The sequence below is a fragment of the Misgurnus anguillicaudatus genome, chromosome 5 (assembly GCF_027580225.2).
Source record: "Misgurnus anguillicaudatus chromosome 5, ASM2758022v2, whole genome shotgun sequence".
In the NCBI taxonomy this organism is placed as follows: Eukaryota; Metazoa; Chordata; class Actinopteri; order Cypriniformes; family Cobitidae; genus Misgurnus; species Misgurnus anguillicaudatus.
The window spans coordinates 32613131-32637236 of NC_073341.2; the positions used below are offsets into that span (position 1 = coordinate 32613131).

The window sequence follows — 24106 nt, forward strand, 5'->3', positions numbered from 1 at the left end:
TTTATTAAAGTCTAAAGTTTGCACGGAACCCTGGGTTTGTGTTATAAAAACGTTGTGCACAAGCACAACATTAAACATAGCGTACATTAGTATGTGCTCCGTCAAGCATTGTCTTCGTAACTGTGAGTGGCTAACTAATTTGTGAAGCTAATAATCAATGACTTCATAAGTTTCTCTTTATAACGTTATTCTCGTCAAAACTGCAAATGATGCAAGTTTTATGTATTTTGTTCTCTTTGTGTTTTAAAGTTATTTATAATAAGTCAAGTTTACTGTTTAGTGCACTGATATCCAACTAATTTTGGATAATAAAGTTTATTGTTAACTTCTTGCCTATAGTACATATCTTTGTCACATCAATATAAGTGTTGGATCACCACATTTGTGAGTGATCACCACATTTGTGAGTGATCATTGCATTGCATTGTATTTATTCATAGTATATTATGTTATAGTATATAGTGTATTCTATGTACAGTACTTTAGTATAATATACTGTAGTATATACTGAACTATAATGTACACATAAAGAATATCGGCCGATATATCGTTATCGGTCTTTTTTTACTCCCTAATATCTGTATCGGCATCGGCCCGAAAAAACGCATATCGGTCGGGCTCTAAAAAGGAGAGGAGGAAAGTAGAGATTTGAAGAGAGGATAGAGAATATTAAAAAGGATATAAAAGCTAAGATGAGAGGAGGAGAGAGAGAAGAGGAGAAACAGAGAAAAAAGCAGGAAAGAAAAAGGTGGAGAGACTAAATAGGAGATAAAAGAGCAGAGAAGAGATAAGAGCAGAGATGGGAGGAGAAAGGCCAGATATAAAGAGAGGGGAGAGGAAAAAGGAGGGGAGAATTGAGACTAAAAAGGAAAGAAAAAAGCAGAAAGGAGAAAAGATAAGAGCAGAGAGGAGACAGAAAAGGAGAGGAGGAGAGTAGAGATTTGAGGAGAGGAGAGAAAAGCTAAGATGAGAGGAGGAGAGAGAAGAGAGGAGAAAAGGAGAGAAAGGAGGAAAGAAAAAGGTGCAGAGACTAAAGAGAAGATAAAAGAGCAGAGAAGAGATAAGAGCAGAGATGGGAAGGAGAAATGAGGGATGGCTACAAGAGACAGGTGAAAAAAGAAGAGCAGATATTAGAGAAAGTGAGAGCAGGGTAGAAAGGAAAAGAGGAGTGAAGAGAAGGTGGAGAGAAGTTGAGAGAAGAGAGGGGAAGAGGAAAGAAAAAGGGAGATAGAAGGAGGAGAGAAAAAGGAGGAAAGAGAGGACAGACTAAAGAGATTAAAGAGCAGAGAAGAGACAAGAGCAGAGATGTGAGCAGAGACAAAATATGATGACAAAAGAACAGAGAAAAGATAAGAGCAAAGAGGAGACAGAAAAGGAAAAAAAGAAAGGAGAGTAGAGATTTAGGGAGGAGAGCTAAGAAGGAAGGAAAGAGGATAGAAGAGGAAAGCAGAGAGGAGGAGAGAGAAGCGAGGAGAAAAGGACAGACAAGAGAGAAGGGGAGAGAAAAATGAGGAGCGACTAAAGAGGAAATAAAAGAGCAGAGAGGACATGAGGAGAAACCAGCATAGCAGAAAAGAAATGAGAGCAAAGAAAAGAGGAACAGAGAGGAGAAGAAAAGACAGTGGGGAGGAAATGGAGAAGGAAGAGAGAATGGGAGAAGGAGGCCCCATCTGCAATGTCCTGTGGCGAATTCACAGCATGTCTCATTCTCAGTTTGATCTCACATCAAATCTTACTACTTGGAACCTGCAGGGGAGATAGTGCAGTGTTGTTTATGACCCCTGATGTGTCACTCAGCATCACATTGACTTCCAAAGCAATAAGCAGGGAACAATAGAAAAAATCAATAACATGGGTCGAAAAATACATGCTTATTAAAACTATTAAAGTACTATTAGAAAACAGACTGCACAAGCTTTAATATCTGACTGGGTGAACCGCATTCTTAACCAATTTAAACTGTTTCTTATTGGATGTAGACGAATCACAAGAGTTACCTATTTTGGATCGAAAACAGCAAATTTTGCCGAAAGGTGACAAGTTTGCACCCCTGCAGAATACAATTTTTTGTGACTACAGTTAAAAGCCCCGTAGCTGATTTGATCCAGAAACATTTGTAGTTATGCTGGTTGAAAGTCTCCTCACATTCTGATAGCAATCACTATGTTAAGTTGTCTAAATGTATTTGTATAAATATTTCATCTGTGAAAGACGTAGGACCAAAAAAATCATTGAACTCAGACCGAACGCATTAATTGGATGCATGCATTTTTGCTCCTTTTCTGTGAACATGTTTTGCATGCCACTGCGAACATCATACGACATCAGCGCGTTCACGTCTGAATGGCAGCCAGGCAAACCAACTTTCCTGCTGAATTGACAACCTGCACAGGAGCCACAAACTGAAAGACGATTTGCCGATTTAAATGGAGGGTGGGATCGTGATTTCAGTGCTAGTCTGTTGATTTCCTCAATCGGATCACAAGTGGACGACACTAAAGACAGGTGTAAACAGTTTTCAAAACGTTTTAAGCTCGTCCACTTTCAACCACATTCAGAGGTAGTCGAAAACACTATTCGACTGAATTGCTTTTGTAGTGCATGTGGTTGAATGTGTTCGAACAGCCACACGAACCACCTTCTCTCCGCCCATTTGGGTGATCTCATGAAACCATTGAAACACCACGGCACTAATGATTTTAGCTTTAAAATGTGTAATATAGTAACATTAAAAAGCATCAGAATTAACACAATACTGTGTTCTACCTTGCACAATGTGTGATTTCAACATAAGAATTTATAATTGTAAATTTTATCTCATTTTCTGCTGAAATTCTCATTACCGCAATGTGCCCGGCTGTGTTTGAACATGCGTTATGTTGTAATTTAATCAAATTAACACAAAAATATTAAGAAAAAAAAAATAAATGGATGTTTTGCTAGACTACTTTAGATGACATTTACTCCAGACTTTGTTTTTCAATGTCTGGTGGGAAAAAAAGTAAATTTAAGCAATTTTTACATTTTCATTCTTGACATTTTTAAAACCAAGTTTTCGTGAGAATCACCCATTTATGTATAGTAAATCTGTGGTACTGAGCATAATGTTTTATGTCTTTTCTAACTTCACACAGTGTACAGTGTTATCTTTAGGCTTTCATTGATAAAACTAAAGCAGCTGATCTCCGCATATTTCATTAGTTTCATTTTGTGAGCACGTGAAAGTTGCGCAATCTTATTTGATCAATTGCGCTGAAATATCAGAGAAACATCTTACATATACATGTACAAAAAAGTGCAGCATGTTTACAACACAAGCAGCAGACTCTAACATAATATTAGTTTGCGTCCATTTAAACCCGTTATTACTCCCACTTGCGTTTAAATGACAGCAAAGAGATTCGCCCACAGTCTCCACAAACCATCCCCTCAAAGTAATCAAGACAGAAGCGGTCGAAAGTGGATATAAATACCAGGTGTAAATGCTAAATACTAAGGTTAATGCTTCAATGGCAACATTCTGTTGACAAATTAAGTGCCAAATTTCAAAGCCATATGTAACAGTCATAAATGTCAGAGATAAAGGTGTAAGCCTATAATATTTTAGTACATGTAAACAAAAGGGCAAATTTACTTATTTATGTGATATTATGTGTACAAAAAACTGATGGCTAATGCATATCTCACCGTAACTGCTTTGCATACGCCTGCTCGATCTCCAGTCGCTCCTTCACGAATTTTGCATAGCGTTCTAGGAAATCGATGCCCCACTGGGTGTGCTTGTCCAGATTTTCGAACTGGTCCTAAAAGAGATAAAAAGAGACAGAGAGATCCAGTGAATGAAAGTTTGATCTGTTACAGGCCTGCTGCTGCTAGACAGGAAACATAAATATGGAAAGACTTGTTTAAAGAATATTAAACATTTGCTGGGTGCGTGCAGAATATAAATCGCTGCTAAATAAACATCCCCGTAATGGACAAAGTAAGGATCAGTTGATTGCTTTGAACGGATATTAGAGTATCTAAAGTAAGCGGACCAGTTCACCGGACTAAAACTTCCCTCCCAATTCATAAACGAACTGGAAATGCATTTACAGTAAGGCAGAAAATACTGAAAATCATATGTGACCCTGACCAACAAAACCAGTCATAAGTTGCACATGTATACTTGTAGCAATAGCCAAAAATACATTGTATGGGTTAAAATTATAGATTTTAATGCCAAAAATACTAGGATATTAAGTACAGATCATGTTTTATCAAGATATTTTGTAAATTTACTACCATAAATACATTAAAAGTGTAAAAGTATTTATCATTAGTAATATGTGTTGCTAAAGACATCATTTGGCCAACTTTCAAAGCGATTTTCTCAATATTTTAATTGTTTGCACCCTTCGATTCCAGATTTCAAGTATTTTCTCTTCAACCAAATATTGCCCTATCCTAACAAACCACAAGTTAATGGAAAACGTATTTATTAACTTTTTGACTTTTTTTGAAAAGTAGGGCCCTATAATTTCCGCGATCACGGAATCGCGGACGGAATCACGGAATTGGCTAATTAACACGGAATTTAGTATTAAAGCGGAATTTTGCGGAATTTTACATTTTTTGAATAAAATTATGTTTTTGTGTGGGAGACGAACGTATGTCTGGGGGAAATGCAGACCGGGGAAGTAAATCTGGGTGACACGCCCCCTCTCGTCGTTTCAGACCCCCTCCAAAACACTGAAACCATGGCGAAGCGGCTCTCCACGACTCTGCTTTCGTCAGCAAAAGAAATTCGACGCTAAGCACTTGGTTCCGAGCAGGTCTCACATGACTTTTATGTGACCGGAGAACTGTTATTTTGGAAGTTTTGTCAACACTCTGTTCACGGTGAGCGCAAAGATACATGCACTCTCTCATCCACGTCTGTCTCACTGTAGCCTACCTCACGCATCTGTCCGAAGTGCGAACACAAATCCTCATGTATTTGTTCAGTTTTATGCATTTCAAGCGAGCTGAGGCAAACTAACTATCCCTCGCATTTAAAATATAATCATCTGCATCATGGCGCCGCTCTCCGTCTCTCTTTCGCTCGCACGTGCAAAGAGCTGCGTGCTCATGCTTTCCAAAGTCAGATCACTATCCTGTGTATGTTTGTAAAGTTATATGCATTTCAAGCGATTGTGTATAAAATATGGATCGCGTTCCGCTGGATTGATGTGTTTAAGGCACTTCTGATGGCACCACTGCTTTGACACCTTGTTGTAGCCTCCTGCAACAACACTAAACAATGCATTGAATTGAGTTGTGTGTGTGCGCGCGTGCGTGTGCGTGTGTAAATGCATCTTTTATAGTCATTAAGTAATCCTGTTATCCAGTTTTTCCCTAAATCATTTACATTTTAATCATTAACATTAAAGGCACACTGTTTTTATGACTAAAATAACAGTAAAGGGTAAAAAATATAATTGCCAAAAATTAAAACGGATAAAACGGACTTGCAAAAATTAAAACGGAGAAAACGGAATTTGGGAAAAAATAAAACGGAATTTGGGAAAAAATAAAACGGATTTTATAGGGCCCTAGAAAAGTTGCCCGCCAGCATTTTGTGATTTTCACAAAGGTTTCACAAAATGCCTTCCAGGAAAATTTTCTTCAAAAACTATATAAACATACAAATATATCAAATGACAGAAACAGACCCTCTGCTTTCAAACAAACAATAAACAAACAAACAAAACGAGAAAAAAACATTTCATCCTATCTATATTATTTCTCTGCTAATAAACTCTTAAATATTGATATTTTTCTTCAAAAATACACTTTTTTTTAGCAAAAAGCTGAAATAATTTCATTTTTGTGAAGGAATTTTGTTAGAGATCAGATCATTTTTTGCTTCCGGTTTTTTTATATAAATTGGGTAAGTGCGCCTTATCTAGTGCACCTTATCTAGTAGATAATCGTGGTATTACAGATAACCATTAAAACTCATCAGGAACACGTTTTTTCATGCAAATGTTTTCTCATGCAAATGGTGGGGAAAGAGTTGAAAATAATTTATTTAACACTAATTTCAAAACATTAACCCTTATGACCCTTTTTCTAGTCCAGGGTCACATATTTACACTGGCCTTCCTTTATACACATTACCTTAAAGGTAATCAAAACAATGTCCACATAGCTTTATAATAATAATACTATTTAATACACAGTCTTAAAACTGTTATAAGTCATCAACCTTATTTCCATGTATCTGTTCAAAATCGAATCTGGGCCAAATGTATGTGCACCGATTTATCATTGTATAAAGAAATGCAATACATATTTTTTATAATAAAAGTGCTTTAATCTGTTGTAGCAGAAAATACAAGAATGACTCAGTCTTTAAAATAGTTGCGGGGTGCCAGCTTGGACGCAAAACCGAGTGATCTGAAAGTTCCAGCTCACAACGATTACATCACACTCCTCACCACGCGCCAACCCAACAACACAGACACAACACTGAATCCCGACACGATCCATCTGCGTTCTGAATGACACACAACCCTACGGAGGAGTAAGCAATGTTAACAGCTTTACATTTCAGGCCTATTTATGGTAAAGCCTTTGGACTGATTCAAACAGAGAGGAAGTAAAAAAACAAAGTACTTGGAAGTCAAAAGCTGTCAGGTGCCAAATCTATTTTTTTGTTGTCGAATTGCACAATGGTAACATCATGCATCACTGTTTCCACCATCTTATACCTTTTATTACCTAAAGTAAAATGACTAAACAATAATTAATGATTTAAAACGAGAATGTAAATGAAAGTGGTAGCATTTGTGGCTCTGAGCGGGCGGGGCATCTCACAACAAATTCGTGACTTTATGAACTACATGTGAATATGGCCACAGGCTGTACAGTCTCAGCCCGTCTTGAGTCCAGCATGTGAGAGTCAGACGGGCGGTATGATGAAGATGATGATCTCTGAGAGATGACACTGAAAGAGAGAGACAGGCATGCTGGGTACCACCCTGAGGCAGAGCCAGTTTGTTCACAGGGGACACAAAACAACAATCCTTCCCCTGTTCAACAGCAGAAAAGTTAAGTATTGAAGTCAACTAATGCTTTTATCCATTTATACACTGCAAATGATGATTTTCAAGAAAAAAATTCTTAGTATTTTTGTCTTGTTTGCAGTAAAAATATCTAAAAGTTCTTAAATTAAGATGCTTTTTTTTGATGAGCAAAACGACTCAAGAAAATAAGTAAAAGAGTAATCAAATCTAAGTGATTTTGTGCATAAAACAAGCAAAAAAATCTGCCAATGGGGTAAGCAAATTTTTCTTGAATTTAGTGTTTAAGAAAAATTTGCAAGATTTTTTTGCCCCATTGGCAGATTATTTTGCTCGTTTTATGCACAAAATCACTTAAATTAGATATTTTTGGTTCAAAAACTAGACCTATTTTCTTGGGTTGTTTTGCTCATCAAGAAAAAGCACTTTAAGAATTTTTTGATATTTTTACTGAAAGCAGGACAAAAGTACTAAGATTTTTTTTTCTTGAAAATCATTTTTTGCAGTGTGATAAATACTGTTCAGATGACACACACTGCAAATGAGCATTTTGGTCTTGTTTTCAGTAGAAATATCAAAACAATTCTTAAATTAAGATGCTTTTTCTTGATGAGCAAAATGACCCAAGAAAATAAGTCTAGTATTTAGACAAAAAAATATACAACTTAAGTGAATTTGTGATTAAAACACGCAAAATTATCTGCCAATGGGGTGAGAAAATTTTGCTTGAATTAAGTGTTTAAGAAAAAAGAACTTATTTCAAGATTTTTTCCCCACCCCATTGGCAGATATTTTTGCTTGTTTTATGCACAAATTCACTTAAATTTTATATGTTTGGTCTAAAAACTACTTATTTTCTTAGGTCATTTTGCTCATCATGAAAAAGCATCTTAATTTAAGAATTTTTGGATATTTCTATTGAAAAGAAGACAAAAATACTAAGAACACTGCAAAAAAAGATTTTCAAGAAAACATTTTCTTAATATTTTTGTCTTGTTTTCAGTAAAAAAAAATATATAAAATTCTTAAATTAAGATGCTTTTTCTTGATTATCAAAACAACCCAAGAAAATAAGTCTAGTTTTTAGACCACAAATATCACATTTAAGTGATTTTGTGCATAAAACATGCAAAAAAATCTGCCAATGGGGTAAGCAAAATAATCTTGAACATTTTTCTTAAACACTAAATTCAAGACAAATTAAAGAAAATTTTGCTTACCCAATTGGCAGATTTTTTTGCTTGTTTTATGCACACAATCACTTAAATGTGATATTTGTGGTCTAAAAACTAGACTTATTTTCTTGGGTTGTTTTGATAATCAAGAAAAAGCATCTTAATTTAAGAATTTTTTGATATTTTTACTGAAAACAAGACAAAAATACTAAGAATGTTTTTTCTTGAAAATAATTTTTTTCATTGTAAGAAAGGATATCCATCTAAAACACATATACTGACCAATAATTACAAATTCTCACTGTCTAAGACTCAAATGGTCTACATAAGCAAAATGCAGCACGTTAATCAGGAATCAAACCTACACCCAATTGGTTGCAAGCCTGGATCCCTAAAGAGAAGACCACACTTCCCCCACACCACAGAAGAGAAGTGCATTTGTTGAGGACTTCTGGCACCGGCTCTGTGAGACGGGAGCCAATAGACTTCCTCCACTGGAGAACAATGAACAAACCTCTTTATAGCACCTCGAGGACCTCGACAACCTCATTTAATCAACCTCACCCCGAGGACTTCTGACGAACATCATCAAGAACAGAGTTCACCACTGATGAACCTTTAATTAAACCCTGTACCAGAGACATGAGGACATTCCTGACAAGCACATGTGATGTGACACAAAAGACGGGAAGGCAATGGTACATTAACACGGTGACCCTAAACACAAGCAACAACAAAGACATCAGTTGAGTAACTGTGTAAATGAATTTACTTTGTGTGTGGCGTAACACACCAAGGCTGGGCGATGTAGCATAAAAAGGATATCTTAAATATTAACCCTTTCAAACTGAAAGATGACCCCAATACCAATGAGAAAGAGAGAGGAATATAAAGTGCAATAAAGATGAAGCAGGAAATTTCTTCTTCGCTCATGCTCTGTTTGTACACACAAACAGCGGTTAATCATTACTTTGAGCTGTAAGCTGTAAGGTAGAGAGCTGCACACCTTTAATACAGAGCCAGCCTCTGATCACATGAGATGAGAGGTTCAAATCCAAATGATCTTTCAAGAACTGATGAGTATAGCAAAAACACACGGCGCAGGAGCATGTGGGTGTTTCGTAAGGGCCGGTGAGGGAGTATTAGACCCAGTCCGGTAGGTTCAATGCTGAATTCGAAGAAAATCACCTTAGCAGCACGCCGACTCTTCACTCGAGTGGAAAAACAGCATCCCCCCACCATCTGTCATCCTTTACTCACACATTTAAAGTGAAAAGAGATACGATTACTCATATTCACATGAACATGCTAAACTACACGCACTCAATATCAACTAGTTAGTAAGTCATCTGAATAACTAGTAAACCAGTTGGTATTAAGAAAACCCTGTATAAATAATATGATTTGTGGTCATGCTGATTAGACACAGAGAAGACATACAGGCCATCATGTGGATAACTTGACTAAAATTAAACTCAAATTTGTCTAAAATAATAATTATTTTGCAAATAATTTTATTATTGTTGTAAAATTCTTATAATTAAAAAAAAAAAAACATTTTTTTTAACATTGTTAATAAATTGTCTTCTTTATATTAAAGGGATACTTCACCGATTTAGCATTCAGCTTTGTATCTGTAGAAACCCGGCAGTATTACTGAATGACCATGTTTCCCTCCCTCATTTCCCCCTGAGAGGAGAGATATCTGCATTTTGGTTCTGCAAAAAAGTCCTCCGATGATGTAATATGACGATTTTTGCATCATCGGAGGACTTTTTTGCAGAACCAAAATGCAGATATCTCTCCTCTCAGGGGGAAATGATGGAGGGAAACATGGTCATTCAGTAATACTGCCGGGTTTCTACAGATACAAAGCTGAATGCTAAATCGGTGAAGTATCCCTTTAAGTAAAGAATAATTGACGATGGGCCATTGAATTATTCGAAAATAATGCGAAGTCAATTTTTCCGCTTATAGACCGTTTCATCGTACGCACGTGCGGTGACGCGATACACGTCTGGTCTGAACTTTACTTCCGGTTTCAGTTTTTTAATGGTCTGACTAGTTGCTAAACTGAACTCTTGAACAAAAACCTAATCGAAAAAAAACAAAATGTTTTGGTTTCCTACGTAATCTAAGTGTTGTTTATTTTGCTTGTTATATAAATAAACTACATTTAAAGTACTTTGTTGTTATTTATTCTTAGTGGAGTTTACTGGAAGTTTCGTGTTGACCACGAAAGCCGCTTGTTCATGTTGTTACTGCTGAAACCGTCTATACCACGCTTACCACAGACATTGAAAAGACATTTGACTGGTTAGGTGTGCATTTATAAAAAAATATTTAATACACGTGAAACATTCAACAGCCCGTGATGGTATAAGTTAAAATAAATGTAAAAGATAAAATGAGAGAGGTGTAAATCGGGCAGTTCATTACGATTCAATACAAAAAATCGATTACCTCCGCCAGTGATGCGATTTTTGACGATACTCCAAAAACTTCTTCAATGCAATTATGATTTGATTAATTCATCGATATTTTTATATTACGTGCCTAGTTCTACGGAAAAAAATAGTCACCGGCCGCCACTGAAAAACACCTCAAACACATTAATAAGCAACTTGACTTCTTACGAAGTACTCTCAAAATACCATCAGCAGGAAAAACAAATGATAAAATCTGCAATTTTTCTTTTTTGCATGCAGTTTGCATAGTGACAAAACGAAGCAAAGCACAACTAGTCCACACGTTTCTGTATATGATGTTATCAGAGACAAAATGCAAATACAGTTGCATTATTGTTATTTACTTTTGAACAAAGTCTTATGTCATGCAAAGTGATAATACAATTGCACGTTTATTTTCTCCTTTAAAAGATGTGATGAAATAAATTCCAACAGTTAAACTTAAAGCCTAGTTGATTACAATTTTGTTGGGGCGACTGGGGACAGGTGGGGCTCAGAAACCCTCCCTACATCCAAAGCGGGGAAAGGCAGAAACAGTTTAAGAAACACTGAATTAAACTTTACAAAATCTGTAACGGGACCCTTTAAGAAGCTCCCAATATGTAACATCTATGTGAAATATGTATGTTCGAGGTACCAGTATGTACCTTATATGAGGCACTATTTTGGTGTACACACGTTTTATACACAAGGTCCCTGATGATGACCAAAAGCATGAAACAGATTTTAATGTACATTTCACTTATAAGAAAGAATGCATTTTTTATAAAAAAAAAGTATAAAGGAACTAAATTTTTACATTCCTAAGAGAAAAAATGAATACACCTGCCTGAGTAATACTCGAGTGCCAAGGACTGCTGTTTGGTTAATAAAAAACTAAATGCTAGCTAGGTTCAAAATCCATATCCTTAACATTTACATTTATGCATTTTGGCAGACACTTTTATCCACAGTGACTTTTACAGTGCGATCTTTTGCGTTGCTAATGCAGTGCTATACCAACTAAGCTAACACATAATAGTACACAAACAACAATAGTAAAATGATGACACACCAGTAAATATATTATAATCTGAGGAACTGGTTAAGGCTTTTGAACCACAAACTGGCAGATTGGTCAGGCAGCAGGTTCCTTCTCAACACACATACACAGACCAAAACTAACACCTATGACTTCCAAAACACAGCTTGATCATTGGGTCTTGGTGGCTTGTGTTCTCTGACTGGCCCATATGCATTGACAATATGGAAATAATGGTCTGTCATCATCTTGTTCTGGGAGTCTGTTTAATTGGCTGAATTGATTACGATCCCACAACTTTGATGCAAAATGTTACCAAAATCCCAGTACCAAAATCATTCACACATCTTTGTTCTTACTCAAAACAAAGCCTGTTTAGATATTAAACGGCACAATGAATGAAACAAAAGCAACAGCCTTTAATACATGATCCAATTCTACGTTGGTGCCAGTGGTGGGCAAGCATGCTAGCTTCGTATCCTTACATCACCCTCCCTAAATGCTCCTGAATTATTTAATGCAATGATTCATGCAGGCTCCGCCTTCACAGGGTAACTTGCAATAGCAGTTGCTAGGAGACAAAGGAGGTGGGTCAATGTGGGTTTCCAAAAACCTGATAGAGATCTTAAAATTGAGTCTCGGACCCCCACAGCAGTGTCAAGAATGACCCAAATGATCAAAAAGTAATCAGGGGTTGGGGCAAAAAAAAACCTGTATGTGTGTTACTTAACATTTGAAAAATTATATTTTGACCTTATATAGACAAAAACAAGCAAGAAAAGTGTAATACGCATTTGAAGGTCCTTTTAATAAGAATTGGCAGAGAGAAATGTGAGGGGAAACTTTTTCAATAAAAGGCTTCCTGAGAATTTCTTGTCATGCTTGCAGAAGCAGATTAGATTTCCCTAAACTGCTGTAAAATGAGGTCTCAATGACCTCGAACACACTGCATATAAATTCGGTAGTCACTTCACCTTTTAATGCTTAATTCTGTTTCGTACTACACACACAGTTCAATGATTTACCGGACTGACAACTGCATTCTACAACTGATATAACTCACGCAAACTGCAGGTAGTGACAACCAGATTTACAGATACTCTGCATAGTGTGTACATAACCGAACTGAACAACTTAGTTGACACAACTGATGAAGTATTTAAACGTGCATGGGTGATTCTCACGAAACCATTAAAACACCATGGCACTAATGATTTTAGCTTTAAAATGTGTAATATAGTAACATTAAAAAGCATCATAATTAACACAATACTGTGTTCTACCTTGCACAATGTGTGATTTCAACATAAGAATTTATAATTGTAAATTTTATCTCATTTTCTGCTGAAATTCTCATTACCGCAATGTGTCCGGCTGTGTTTGAACATGTGTTATGTTGTAATTTAATCAAATTAACACAAAAATATTAAGAAAAAAAAATAAATGGATGTTTTGCTAGACTACTTTAGATGACAGAAAAAATATTTACTGAATATTCATGTATAATAATAATGAAGAAAAATTAGGAAAATTATGTGTCCATGCCTGATGTTCTCATCCTCCACAACACTTTTTGAGAACAGTTCAAGCACACATACAGAATTTTAATAAAGTTTGATTTTGAGTGACCAAGCACATGGACCAGTTACTTAAAATGGCTACCAGGTAAGATCATTTTTTTACAGTTAATTTGAAATATTGTCTTGTCAGAATGCTTGCACGACATTTTGATTATCATTACCACAACAGATGCTTATTAAATGTTAATTTAATTAATAAAAGCATAACACTTTGATTTTAAATGCATGTGCAGAATCTCCAAATGATGTTCTTTCAGGTTTGTCATGTCATTTTGAAAATATGTCAGTGTTGATGCTTTCTGACTGTTGCGGTAATGAGATTTTTTAGGACTAATTTTTTTAATTATGTTACAAAAAGTGTTAAATGATAAGGAAAAGTTTTTAAATTAATGTTCCCATTTACTCCAGACTTTGTTTTTCAATGTCTGGTGGGAAAAAAAGTAAATTTAAGCAATTTTTACATTTTCATGCTTGACATTTTTAAAACCAAGTTTTCGTGAGAATCACCCGCATCATGGACATGACAGGTTTCTCTTTTGGAAAAATAAATGCCTAGCATTGAGCACGAGCGTTTGCTTACTAGTGTTGCCACAAAAAAAAACACAAGAAAAATTGACTAATAAACCAAACTAAATCCAAATGTTTTACCCCAAAGATCAAAATACTGGGACTGGCAACTTCACACTTTAATAACACCAAAACCTTGATTGCTTCATGAGCCAAAAGCCAGAAACGGTTAAGTGCCTCAAAAGTATGCAAGTAGAAAAAAAAAAGACATGGACCTGGCAACACTGCAAAACAGCGCACAACACACGATGCCAAGACGGAGGTTTATTGCAAAACATAACGCTGCAATTTTATTTTTGTCATAGCTGTGAATGATAAGCATTAAGCATGCAAAACGGTGAAACATTGCTATGGTTATCTCTGTGTCAATCATCACATTTTCTGGAGCGAGTCTTGTTCCATACAAACACTGAACGTTTATTTAGGGGATTCACTCCCGCATTGTAGTGTGTACGAGTCCTCCTAACACAAGGTGATTCCAGCCAAGCTCCTTTAATATTTTTCCAGACATCCCGTCTCACGATTCCTGCCTTGCCAGACATTGACAAGTGGTTGGTTTGGTTCACACAATCATCAATCACAAATTTCTGTAATGATATCTGCATTTATAATTGACAAATTTTCCAGGATACTTTTCAATGTGTCTGTTTCTGCCACTTTTACCCACTGCGGGAAAACACTATTCCACAACTGTACAAATAAAACAAAGTCTAAAAGTTCAACACAACGGTTTATGAATTGTTGTAAATGGTTTTATGTCAGCCAAATCATAAAATCATTACAGTAATGTTTTGATAACTTTTGGACAAACTTGTGACAGTGGATCACAAGACTGGCAATGTTACTGTTGACAAAGCAAATGCCAGGTTAGACTAACCGCAATATTAAAGAGGTAGCAATAACAAAAGAAGTGAAATCTTTCAAAATGACTGTGTGTGTTGTAGGTTGTTGATACAGTATCTTAAATGATGTGTGATTCGAGACAGGCTGCAGACCTAAAAGCTTTCAACCTAAAAATACACACCGATGTCATCCTGAGTTTGAATTACAGGGGAACGGATGATGCAAGTTAGAGGTTACATCACAAACACAATATCATTTTAAAAGGGAGGTAAAACCTTCACATAATTATATAATTTGTGGTGGTCAAATGCATGATTCATCACAAGATGCACAAAAGTCAATGAGAGCTGAAGTATCAATGTGTCATTTACATTTGAACGTTTGTTTGCATTATAATGTATCAAAAACGTATCACTTTAGGAGAAATATATTTACCTACTGGAGTCATATGGATTACTTTCATTTTATCCTTAAAATGTGAATGAATCATTACTCTATTTTTACATTAAAATGATTTGTATTCAACTGAATAAAGCCATATACATCCATGATCTGATGAAAGTAAGTAAATAAAAAAAAAATTATGTTTGGGTGAAGTATCCCTTTAACAGCCCCAGTATCTCAGAGTTAATGGTTCAACTCTTCTTGTGGCTCTTGGGAACAAGCAGCACATGAGAAGGAAGCAAATTGTTTTGGCTCATCACCAGCAGAGAAATAGTTAACCTCACTAGTCACTACTTAAACACAACAAGACTTTTAAAGACCGCATGCCAAGTACAAAGTTTTAAAACTCCCCAATTAGAACAAAATGTTTCTAAAATCAAATAATGGGGGTCTTCAAATACAATGGACGTCTCATGAGAGGCATCTCCTAGAAGACAAACATCCTGTGCTGCTGAAATAATGACAGGAAGTGAGGTCAGCACATGAACAATAACATGAAAACCTCACAGAGATCTAACATGAAGGAAAGGAGATATGCGCATGTGCTTCTCAGATCGGGGAGATGGGCGTCTTTTGTAAGGCAGAAATCGAGAATATTCAGTGATGCAAATTATCCCTTGATGGTGCTTTGATTTCAGCATTGTTAAATTTGCCTAAGCAAGAATCAAAAAGTAAGGTAAATCTCAGACTGAGCAGTCACAATTAATCATGCAAAATGTGTGTTTTCTCAATAAATTAATTTGAATTAATTACCCAACACCAGAGGGCGCTCTCGTGCAGAAACTCCCTTTGTGCCGCAGAAGTAGTAGCATTACAAACGCTATAGAGGGTATGCACATGATGTCACCGTCGGCGAGAGGGACTGGGGTTACGCCCACTGAGTGGCAAAAGACAGAGCGGCAGCATTTGAGTACAGCGTGACATAAGGGTGTCACGATTTCGATTTTAAATCGAAATCGATCGAAATTAAGCCACAACCTCGAACTTCGAATTAAAAAATTGGATCGTCGATGCTGCCACGCCCCCATGTCACGTCCGGTCGGCTTGCCAAGCGGGGGAAAATAAACTCTCAGAAGTGCCTTTAAAAACATCCATCCAGCGGAACGCGATTTATATTTTAAACACGAGGGATGTATTGCTACAACTCCTTGAAATGCATATCATAAACAGGATTACTACCTAGTGATCTGCCCTCGGACAGAGTGCAGCTCTCTGCACGTGCACGAGAGAGCCGCCAAGATGCAGGGTTATATTTTAAACAAAACATATAGTTTGCCTCAGCTCGCATGAAACGCATAAAAACTGAACAAATACATAAGGATTATTACTTTAGTTTATGTTTAGACTTTGGACAGATGCGAGATGCGCATGCACGTGAGACAGAGAGAAGCGCAGCTGCTTATGACGCACCGGTTTTAGTTCAGATAATAGGAGTCCAAGACGCGCGCATTAAGTCCATCTGAGTGCAAGAAGGAATTCTCTCTCTACAAGCTCTCTCGCGTAATTGTGAAGCCCCCAAACCCCCATGCGAGGAAAAGCACGCAATGTGAATGTTACTGTGAAATTATAATAATAATAATAATAATAATAATAATAATAATAATAATAATAATAATAATAATAATAATAAAGGCATATCATTTTTTGTCTTAAAAAAATTCATTTAAAAATCGAGAATCGAATTGAATCGTGACATCAGAATCGAAAATGTAATCGAATCGAGGATTTGGAGAATCGTGACACCCCGACATCAGCGAAAACATGGTGAAAACGCGTCGAAATGGGAAAAAGCTGTTGTGCGATAAACTGTACTAACAGATTAACAAGAATTCGGAGCTATCGTTTTACAAACTGCCAAAAAATACCGAAAGGAGAAGTAAATTGATCGTTAATGCCAACGTCCAAAGACCACAGGTGGGTTGATAAGATGCTAGGGTCACTATCAAGCGGAGGTTATACTTTCTACTTAAAAGTATTTGTATTTTGTATTTTGAGATAACCACCGTTTTTTTAATTGTTCAGAAATCTAGTTTTTTTGGTTGTACATTCCAATTAATTTCAATGCAACTGCAGTTGGTTTGTTTTGATTTAAACCTTCATAACTTAAAAAATACAGCTATGTAGCACCATAAAACAAAATAATATCATGATAACATAATAATAAACATGTTTTGACAAAAATGTTAAAAAATGGATTTATCTCGTTTTGCAACGAAACTCTTCATTTTCACTCTATTAAATTTCATAAATAATATGTTTTTGTTTTACATTTAATATTTAAGTACATTAACGTACTTTTACTCAAGTAAAAGTACACAATTTACATGTAATTAGGTATTAAATAAATTTTAATATGCAATATTAAAGAATACGCAGTATGATTATTTGTTTTAGAATGTAGTGAAGTAAAATTTTTCAAATACAAACATCCTAATAAAGCACAGATGCTTGGAAAATGTAACTAATGTAACTAAGTATTGTGCACCTCTGCTATCAAGTCCAACTAAATTCAATTTAAGCTGATAATAGTCAGTTTTACTGGCATTTTCGCAGCAGCCCCTATGAAAACCAGCCATTTTATTGCACGTTTTGCCACTCAACCTGACGAGCTCTCGCGTGGTCACGTGGAAAAGTGACGTCAATGCATACCCTCTATTCCAGGAAAGTCTATAAGAATATGTATAATCACTGTTCTTCAAATTGTTTCAGGTATTTTCATTATAGTAAAGAATATTTTGGAATGATTTTGTTTAACGAGTGTTGCTTTTTTAAATGCACATAATAAACAACTCCGACTCATAATAATTTTAGATTGATAAGGACTTCCTTCTGACCAAATGCCGTAGTACACTCACAAGCTGTGCATGAAACACAGAATCGATTCAAAATCGATTAATAAATTTCATGAGTCGATTCAAAATCAAAATCGCTGCAGTCCTATCTCAGTCAATAAAAACATAGAAGTTACACCCACAACCTAACAAGCAGGCAGAGACCGAGAGGTGAAAATGTCACCCTGTCTATATTACTAAAATCATATGGCTCAACATGGCACAGTTCTCACTCTGCACCTGAAATCTAGCTTAGGCACCCTCCAAAAAAATCTACGGCACTCCATCTTAATTTCATGAATTATACATGAAACATAAAAGGGAATCAAGTACACTTCCTGTGGGGTTTATCATGTTACAACATTAACAATTAAAATACCAAAATATTATCAGGTACACCAAGGCTGGGTGATATGAATATTTAGGTTGAAATGTGTCAACCGGTTGAGATTCTGCTACATTATATCATTTTAAACACTGTGTAGCCGCAGCGTAATTATAAAAATCCAGTTTAATGGATTTAATCTTTTAACTGCCTCATATAGAAACTACCAATATAGACAACATATTGATTTTAATACCAAAATTGTAGTTAATTTAATTTAGTCATGCCACCCAATTCAAACAGTATTACAGTACTTCCCTGGTGAAAAGCTCCACATGGTTTTAATTCATACATTAGCGTTCACATAGTTCATTTTAAGGTGCCTCCAAAATGTCCTCTTTGCAGAATTGAGGGGTGGAGGGTTCTCCATCCTTACCACATCCTCAAAACAACCTGCTGTGCCTAATAAGATGCCCAAAGGCATCATCTTTCCCTTTCATCCTTCCTGTCTGGCTCACCAGGGATGAGGCATAATTCAGCCTCCACATGGCACTTCTTTTGATGCCATGGAAAAAAAAAGTATTGGTCTCATATTTGCCAGCAGCAGTGAAACATTTACAGCCACTGTTAGCCGATTCCTATGTATTGTGTGGGGCAAAAGCTGACTAGCCAGAACAGGACAGTAGTCCTGTGGTGGCGGAAATTCGAGTCTGTCGGCCCATCGAGAGGATCAGATGAGGAGAAGATGCAAGGGGGGGGGGGAATCGTAGACAAAGGAAGACTGGAAGATCACTTTCAGCCTTAACCACTACAAACCTCGATCTTTGTCTCTATGAATTGATTCTCTGAAATAGGCCATATTGATCGGTCACCCGGGGTAAACCATTTCCTTTCCAGCATTGTAGCAGACTAAAAAAAGTGATGCTGTTAAAGGAAAACACCACCGTTTTTTAAATATTTTACTATGTTCTTACCTCAACTTAGATGAATTAATACATACCTATCTTTTTTCAATGCATGCACTTTTAATCTTTGTACAGCGCTTCGTGAATGTGTTATCATTTAGCCTAGCCCTATTCATTCCTATGGTTCCAAACAAAAGTTTTATTTTTTGCCACCATACTTACTCTTGTAACTACTCATATAAGAGTCTTTAAATAGGGAAAACATGAAAGTGTTTGGTGGCTTCTAAATTCATCTCTGTTTGGATCCTAAGGAATGAATGGGGCTAGGCTAAATGCTAACACATTCACGAGGCGCTGTACAAAGATTAAAAGTGCACGCATTGAAACAACATAGGTGTGTGTTAATTCGTCTAAGTTGAGGTATGAACATGTGTTTTCCTTTAACCAAACAGGAAGTGGGATATATCAAAGAGCTAGGCCTCTTTTTTTATTTGCCAACAGCCAATTGCTATCTCGCAGCCGTAAACAGGATTTGCTTGTTGTTTACAGGTAGTATAAGGAGGAGGGGCCTCATCGTTCTAAAACACATTTCATTGGACAAAATGAATGAGTGCAGTAAGAGTCATCAACCTGTTTAGACAGTTTCACTGAAGAGAAAGGCTAAATATCTTAAACACTATCTTCTCTAGCACTGCTGCTTTACCACAAAACATTTAGCCAATTATGACCAGTGGTCTAAGTGGAATACAGCTGTTGAAAGCCGATGACACCATCCGCTAAACGTCTGGGCAATGAATCATGGGTGAGTCTGAAAGTGATCATCCTGACTGCAGAAGAGCCGGAAAAGGAAACCATACGGAAAGGCCTAGGGAGAGGTTGTGACATAAATTCTTTCTTTATTATCTTATAGTCCAAGTTCCTGCTGGTTGAAAGCAAGAATGTAAGAGAAAGAAAGAGACAGACAGACAGACAGACAGACAGAGAGAGAGAAATCACAGTATTGAGTATCAGAGTAAAGGTTTAATGACTCAGTTAAACCTGTTTAAAAAAAGGGAAGGCACATTAGAGCTGTCTGGAAACACAAACAACTCCTGTGTTAAAGTATGGCTGGAAGTAAATCGAAATACCACAAACGTGCATGTCACACAATCACAATATGCATATATACACTGTAAAAAATAAAAATAAAGGTAAAATCCCGGCAGCTGAGGTGCCAGAAAAATACCGTAAAATAACAGGCACAATAAATTACAGAAATTTTCAGAGGCGGATACTACTTGAGTATTTTAAGTTAATTTTCCAAGCGTCTGTGGAAATTTTTTATTTTACTTTACTAAAAAATGTTGTGTAAAACTGTGTATTCCTTTAATAGTGCATATTAAAATTGATTTAAAGGGGCCATGGCATGAAAATCTGACTATTCCATGTTTAAGTGCTATGATTGGGTCCCCAGTGCTTCTATCAACCTAGAAAATGTGAAAAATATCCATTTAGTAACTTAGTTTTGGTAAACCATTCTCTACAAGCACATGAAAAATAGGTCGTTGAAATTTGGCTCTCCTTATGATGTCATAAGGGGCTCTTGTTATAATAATACCACCCCTTAATCTGCACTATACAACCACAGCACTGCCATTTAGTGCAGAGAAAATAATAATTGCAGCAAACCACCATCATTGTGATCAGTGTTTGAATTTCATCAGCTCATTTGCATTTAAAAGGACACACCCAAAACGGCACGTTTTGCACACACCTACAAAGTGGCAATTTTAACATGCTATAATAAATTATTTATATGGTATTTTGAGCTAAAACTTCACATATGCACTCGGGACACCAAAGATTTATTTGACATCTTAAAAAAGTACTGTGCCATGGCCCCTTTAATACCTAATTACATAAAATTGTGTACTTTTACTTTTCTTGATTAAAGTACAAAATAACTTTTTACTTAAGTAAAAGTAAAAAAAACCTAGATGTTTAATGTACTTAAATATTAAATATAAACCAAAAACTAAAATTATGAAATGTAGTGGGAGTAAAACTTAAGATTAAGAAAAACACTGATAAAATACGAATACTTAAAAATGTACTTATGTAGAAAGTAAAAATACTTAGTAGTGTCCGCCTCTGTCTGTAATACAAAAATACATATCATCTGTAATTTTACATTAACACTGTAAAAAAACAGTAGAATTTTGGCAGCTGAGGTGCCGGAAAAATACTGTAAAATAACAAGCACAATAAATTACAGAAATTTTCCGTAATACACAAATATAGTTTTTTCTGTCATTTTACATTAATGGTTTTCAATAACTGAATCATTTTAATGTTCAGTGTTCAGTAAATATATTTTATTACGGTTTAAATGATAAAAACGCAAAGCATTATTTTATCGAATATTAGCCATGGGATGGTATGAGATTTTGGTGGAATGATAACCTTAAGCAAAAATACCACAGTTTCACGGTGTTGCTTGCAGTATTGCCATTTCAACACTAATGGGCGGTTTCCCGGACAGGGATTAGCTTAATCCAGGACTAGGCCTTAGATTAATTCGGAAATATAACTAATTTTAACAAACATGCCTTACTAAAAACATTACCTGTGTGCATTTTGAGGCAAAACAAAGGGAACTGATATATTTTAAGACATGTCAGTGCAAGTTGTTTTCAGTTTGGACAGCTCTTAAAAATGTTTTAGTCTAGGACTAGTCTAATCCCTGTCCGGGAAACCGCCCCTATATGTGTTGTTTTCAAATTTCTGCATATACAAACAACAACTTTTTAACTGGTCACAATACATTTTATTTTTAAGCAACATAATATGTATGCCAGGCTCAAATATGGCCTTAAATTATAATATTTATAATATTCTTTAGTGCTGCCTCACGATTAGTCGCGACTAATCGTTTGCAGAATAAAAGTTTTTGCTTACATAATATATGTTGGTGTACTATGTATAATAATTATGTATAAATAAATACATACACATGCATGTATAATTTAAAGAAAAAAAAATATTTATATAATTAATATTTATATTTATATATAATATAAATTATATAAAAATATAAAACTTTATATACACATGCAAATATTTCTTAAATATATACATGCATGTGTGTGTTTGAATTTATACATAATTATTATACACAGTACACCAACATATATTATGTAAACAAAAACTTGAATTCTGCAAACGATTAGTCGCGACTAATCGTGAAGCAGCACTAATATTCTTTCAAAAAATTATAAAATTAAAATGTATTAATATTAATAATATTAAATGTAAACATCAAATCAATTACATGACTTAATTATTTAACTTAATTTTGTGTAAACTAGTGCTGCACAATTAATCGCATCGCAATCGCAATCGCAATGTCAGCCTGTGCAATTATATGACAGCAAAATGTTGCAATTATATTAAATAAATCCATGTGTGGACTTGTTAACACCAACTTTCTGATAACAGCTTGATGATTTTTCTTGCTGTTTAAAAAAAGAAAGAAAAACTAACAAAAAAGGCAGTGCATATGTGGCATGCACGTGTGTGGTGTGCGTCGTCACTTGTGTGTGCGCAGCGCGGAAATACCAGAGCGAAGATGGATGCAGAGGAGATTGACAGTGATCTGGTAGCAAAAAAAAACCTCTACGTCTGTTGTATGGCGGTATTTTGGATTTAGGATTACTGACACTGAGCAGTTGCTACATCACGTGGCAATACGAAAACATTTCTAGTTTTACAAATACACATTTTAGCATTATCACTAAACTGTGTGTGGATTTTCCTTAAAACCCATCAAGTTGACTCATGATACCATCTATTATAATCGCAACCGCACATCGCAATATTAGCATTAATAACCGCAAGGGGGAAAATTACCCAAATCTTGCAGCCCTAGTGTAAACACAGCTTATACCCTGAAAACGGTATCAAATAAAATTTTAGTGGTTTTGAAACCTTGACTCTTTAAAACCTGGTATATCTTGAAACCGGTAACCGGCCCATGCCTATCGCATGTCATTTGTTATTGCATCATTTAGCTACACTGTCAGAAAAATGGTCCGGAAAGTGTTCCAAGCGTCACTGGGCTCTGTCTAGAAGCGATACAGGTACGACCAAATCTCGCAAGATGTTGGATTTATGAATAGGATTAGGATGAAAAACAGCAGTTCTGGCTAGATAGGATAGTTACAGACAAATCACGTGAAATGTTGGGTTTATGGTTAGGTTTGAAGGTAGGATTAGGATGGAAACAGCACTCATCCTGGGAGATTTCACACGATTTGGCTGTAGCTGTATCCCTTCTAGCCACAACCCCATCTGCGGAGCAGTACCATGTGAAAAGGAACCATTTAGTTACAGATATGTATACATTCATTTGGAACCAGTATGCACCTTTGAGATACTAATGTGAACTCTAGATGAAACGGTGTACGTTTTGAATAGTTATTGCCCCAGTGGCAGCTAGGGACATTTTATCACAATTTTATTCACTATTACTTTCATGGTACGACTGACTGTAGCCCAATCCATAGAGTTCAATGCAGGGGGAACGACGACGCAATATTTTCAAGATGTCTTTATGAACAAGAATTAAAAACATAAATTGTAAAATGCTTTATGAATGCAAGGGAAACATTTCTACGGAGGAAATGGTTGGGGCCAGAATCATTATAGGTCACAGGGCATGTTTGCAAAACTACACATTATTGAGGTCATTAACACAAGGAGCACCACGGGTGGGAACAATTGTTGTTTTGTGGTGCAAGGGGTGCTTGGATAGTTCATGTCCCTAGAAAACTCACTCATCAAACAAAAGAGAGACTGTAACACTGGACAAATTAGCGTCCTGTTGAGTCAGGGGGCAGCCGGCCAAGTGTCAATTTTTCTTG

The 24106-nt window shown here is 36.0% G+C and overlaps 1 protein-coding gene across 3 annotated transcripts in view; it reads right to left on the minus strand.

Moving 5' to 3' along the window:
- Positions 1-24106, minus strand: part of fnbp1l (formin binding protein 1-like) — a 72548-nt gene that overhangs the window by 27801 nt on the left and 20641 nt on the right. For all 3 annotated transcript variants that reach the window (XM_055167669.2, XM_055167668.2, XM_055167670.2), the window contains exon 2: positions 3688-3803. In XM_055167669.2, the coding sequence (XP_055023644.1) occupies positions 3688-3803 (116 nt within the window). The remainder of the gene's footprint in view (positions 1-3687; positions 3804-24106) is intronic.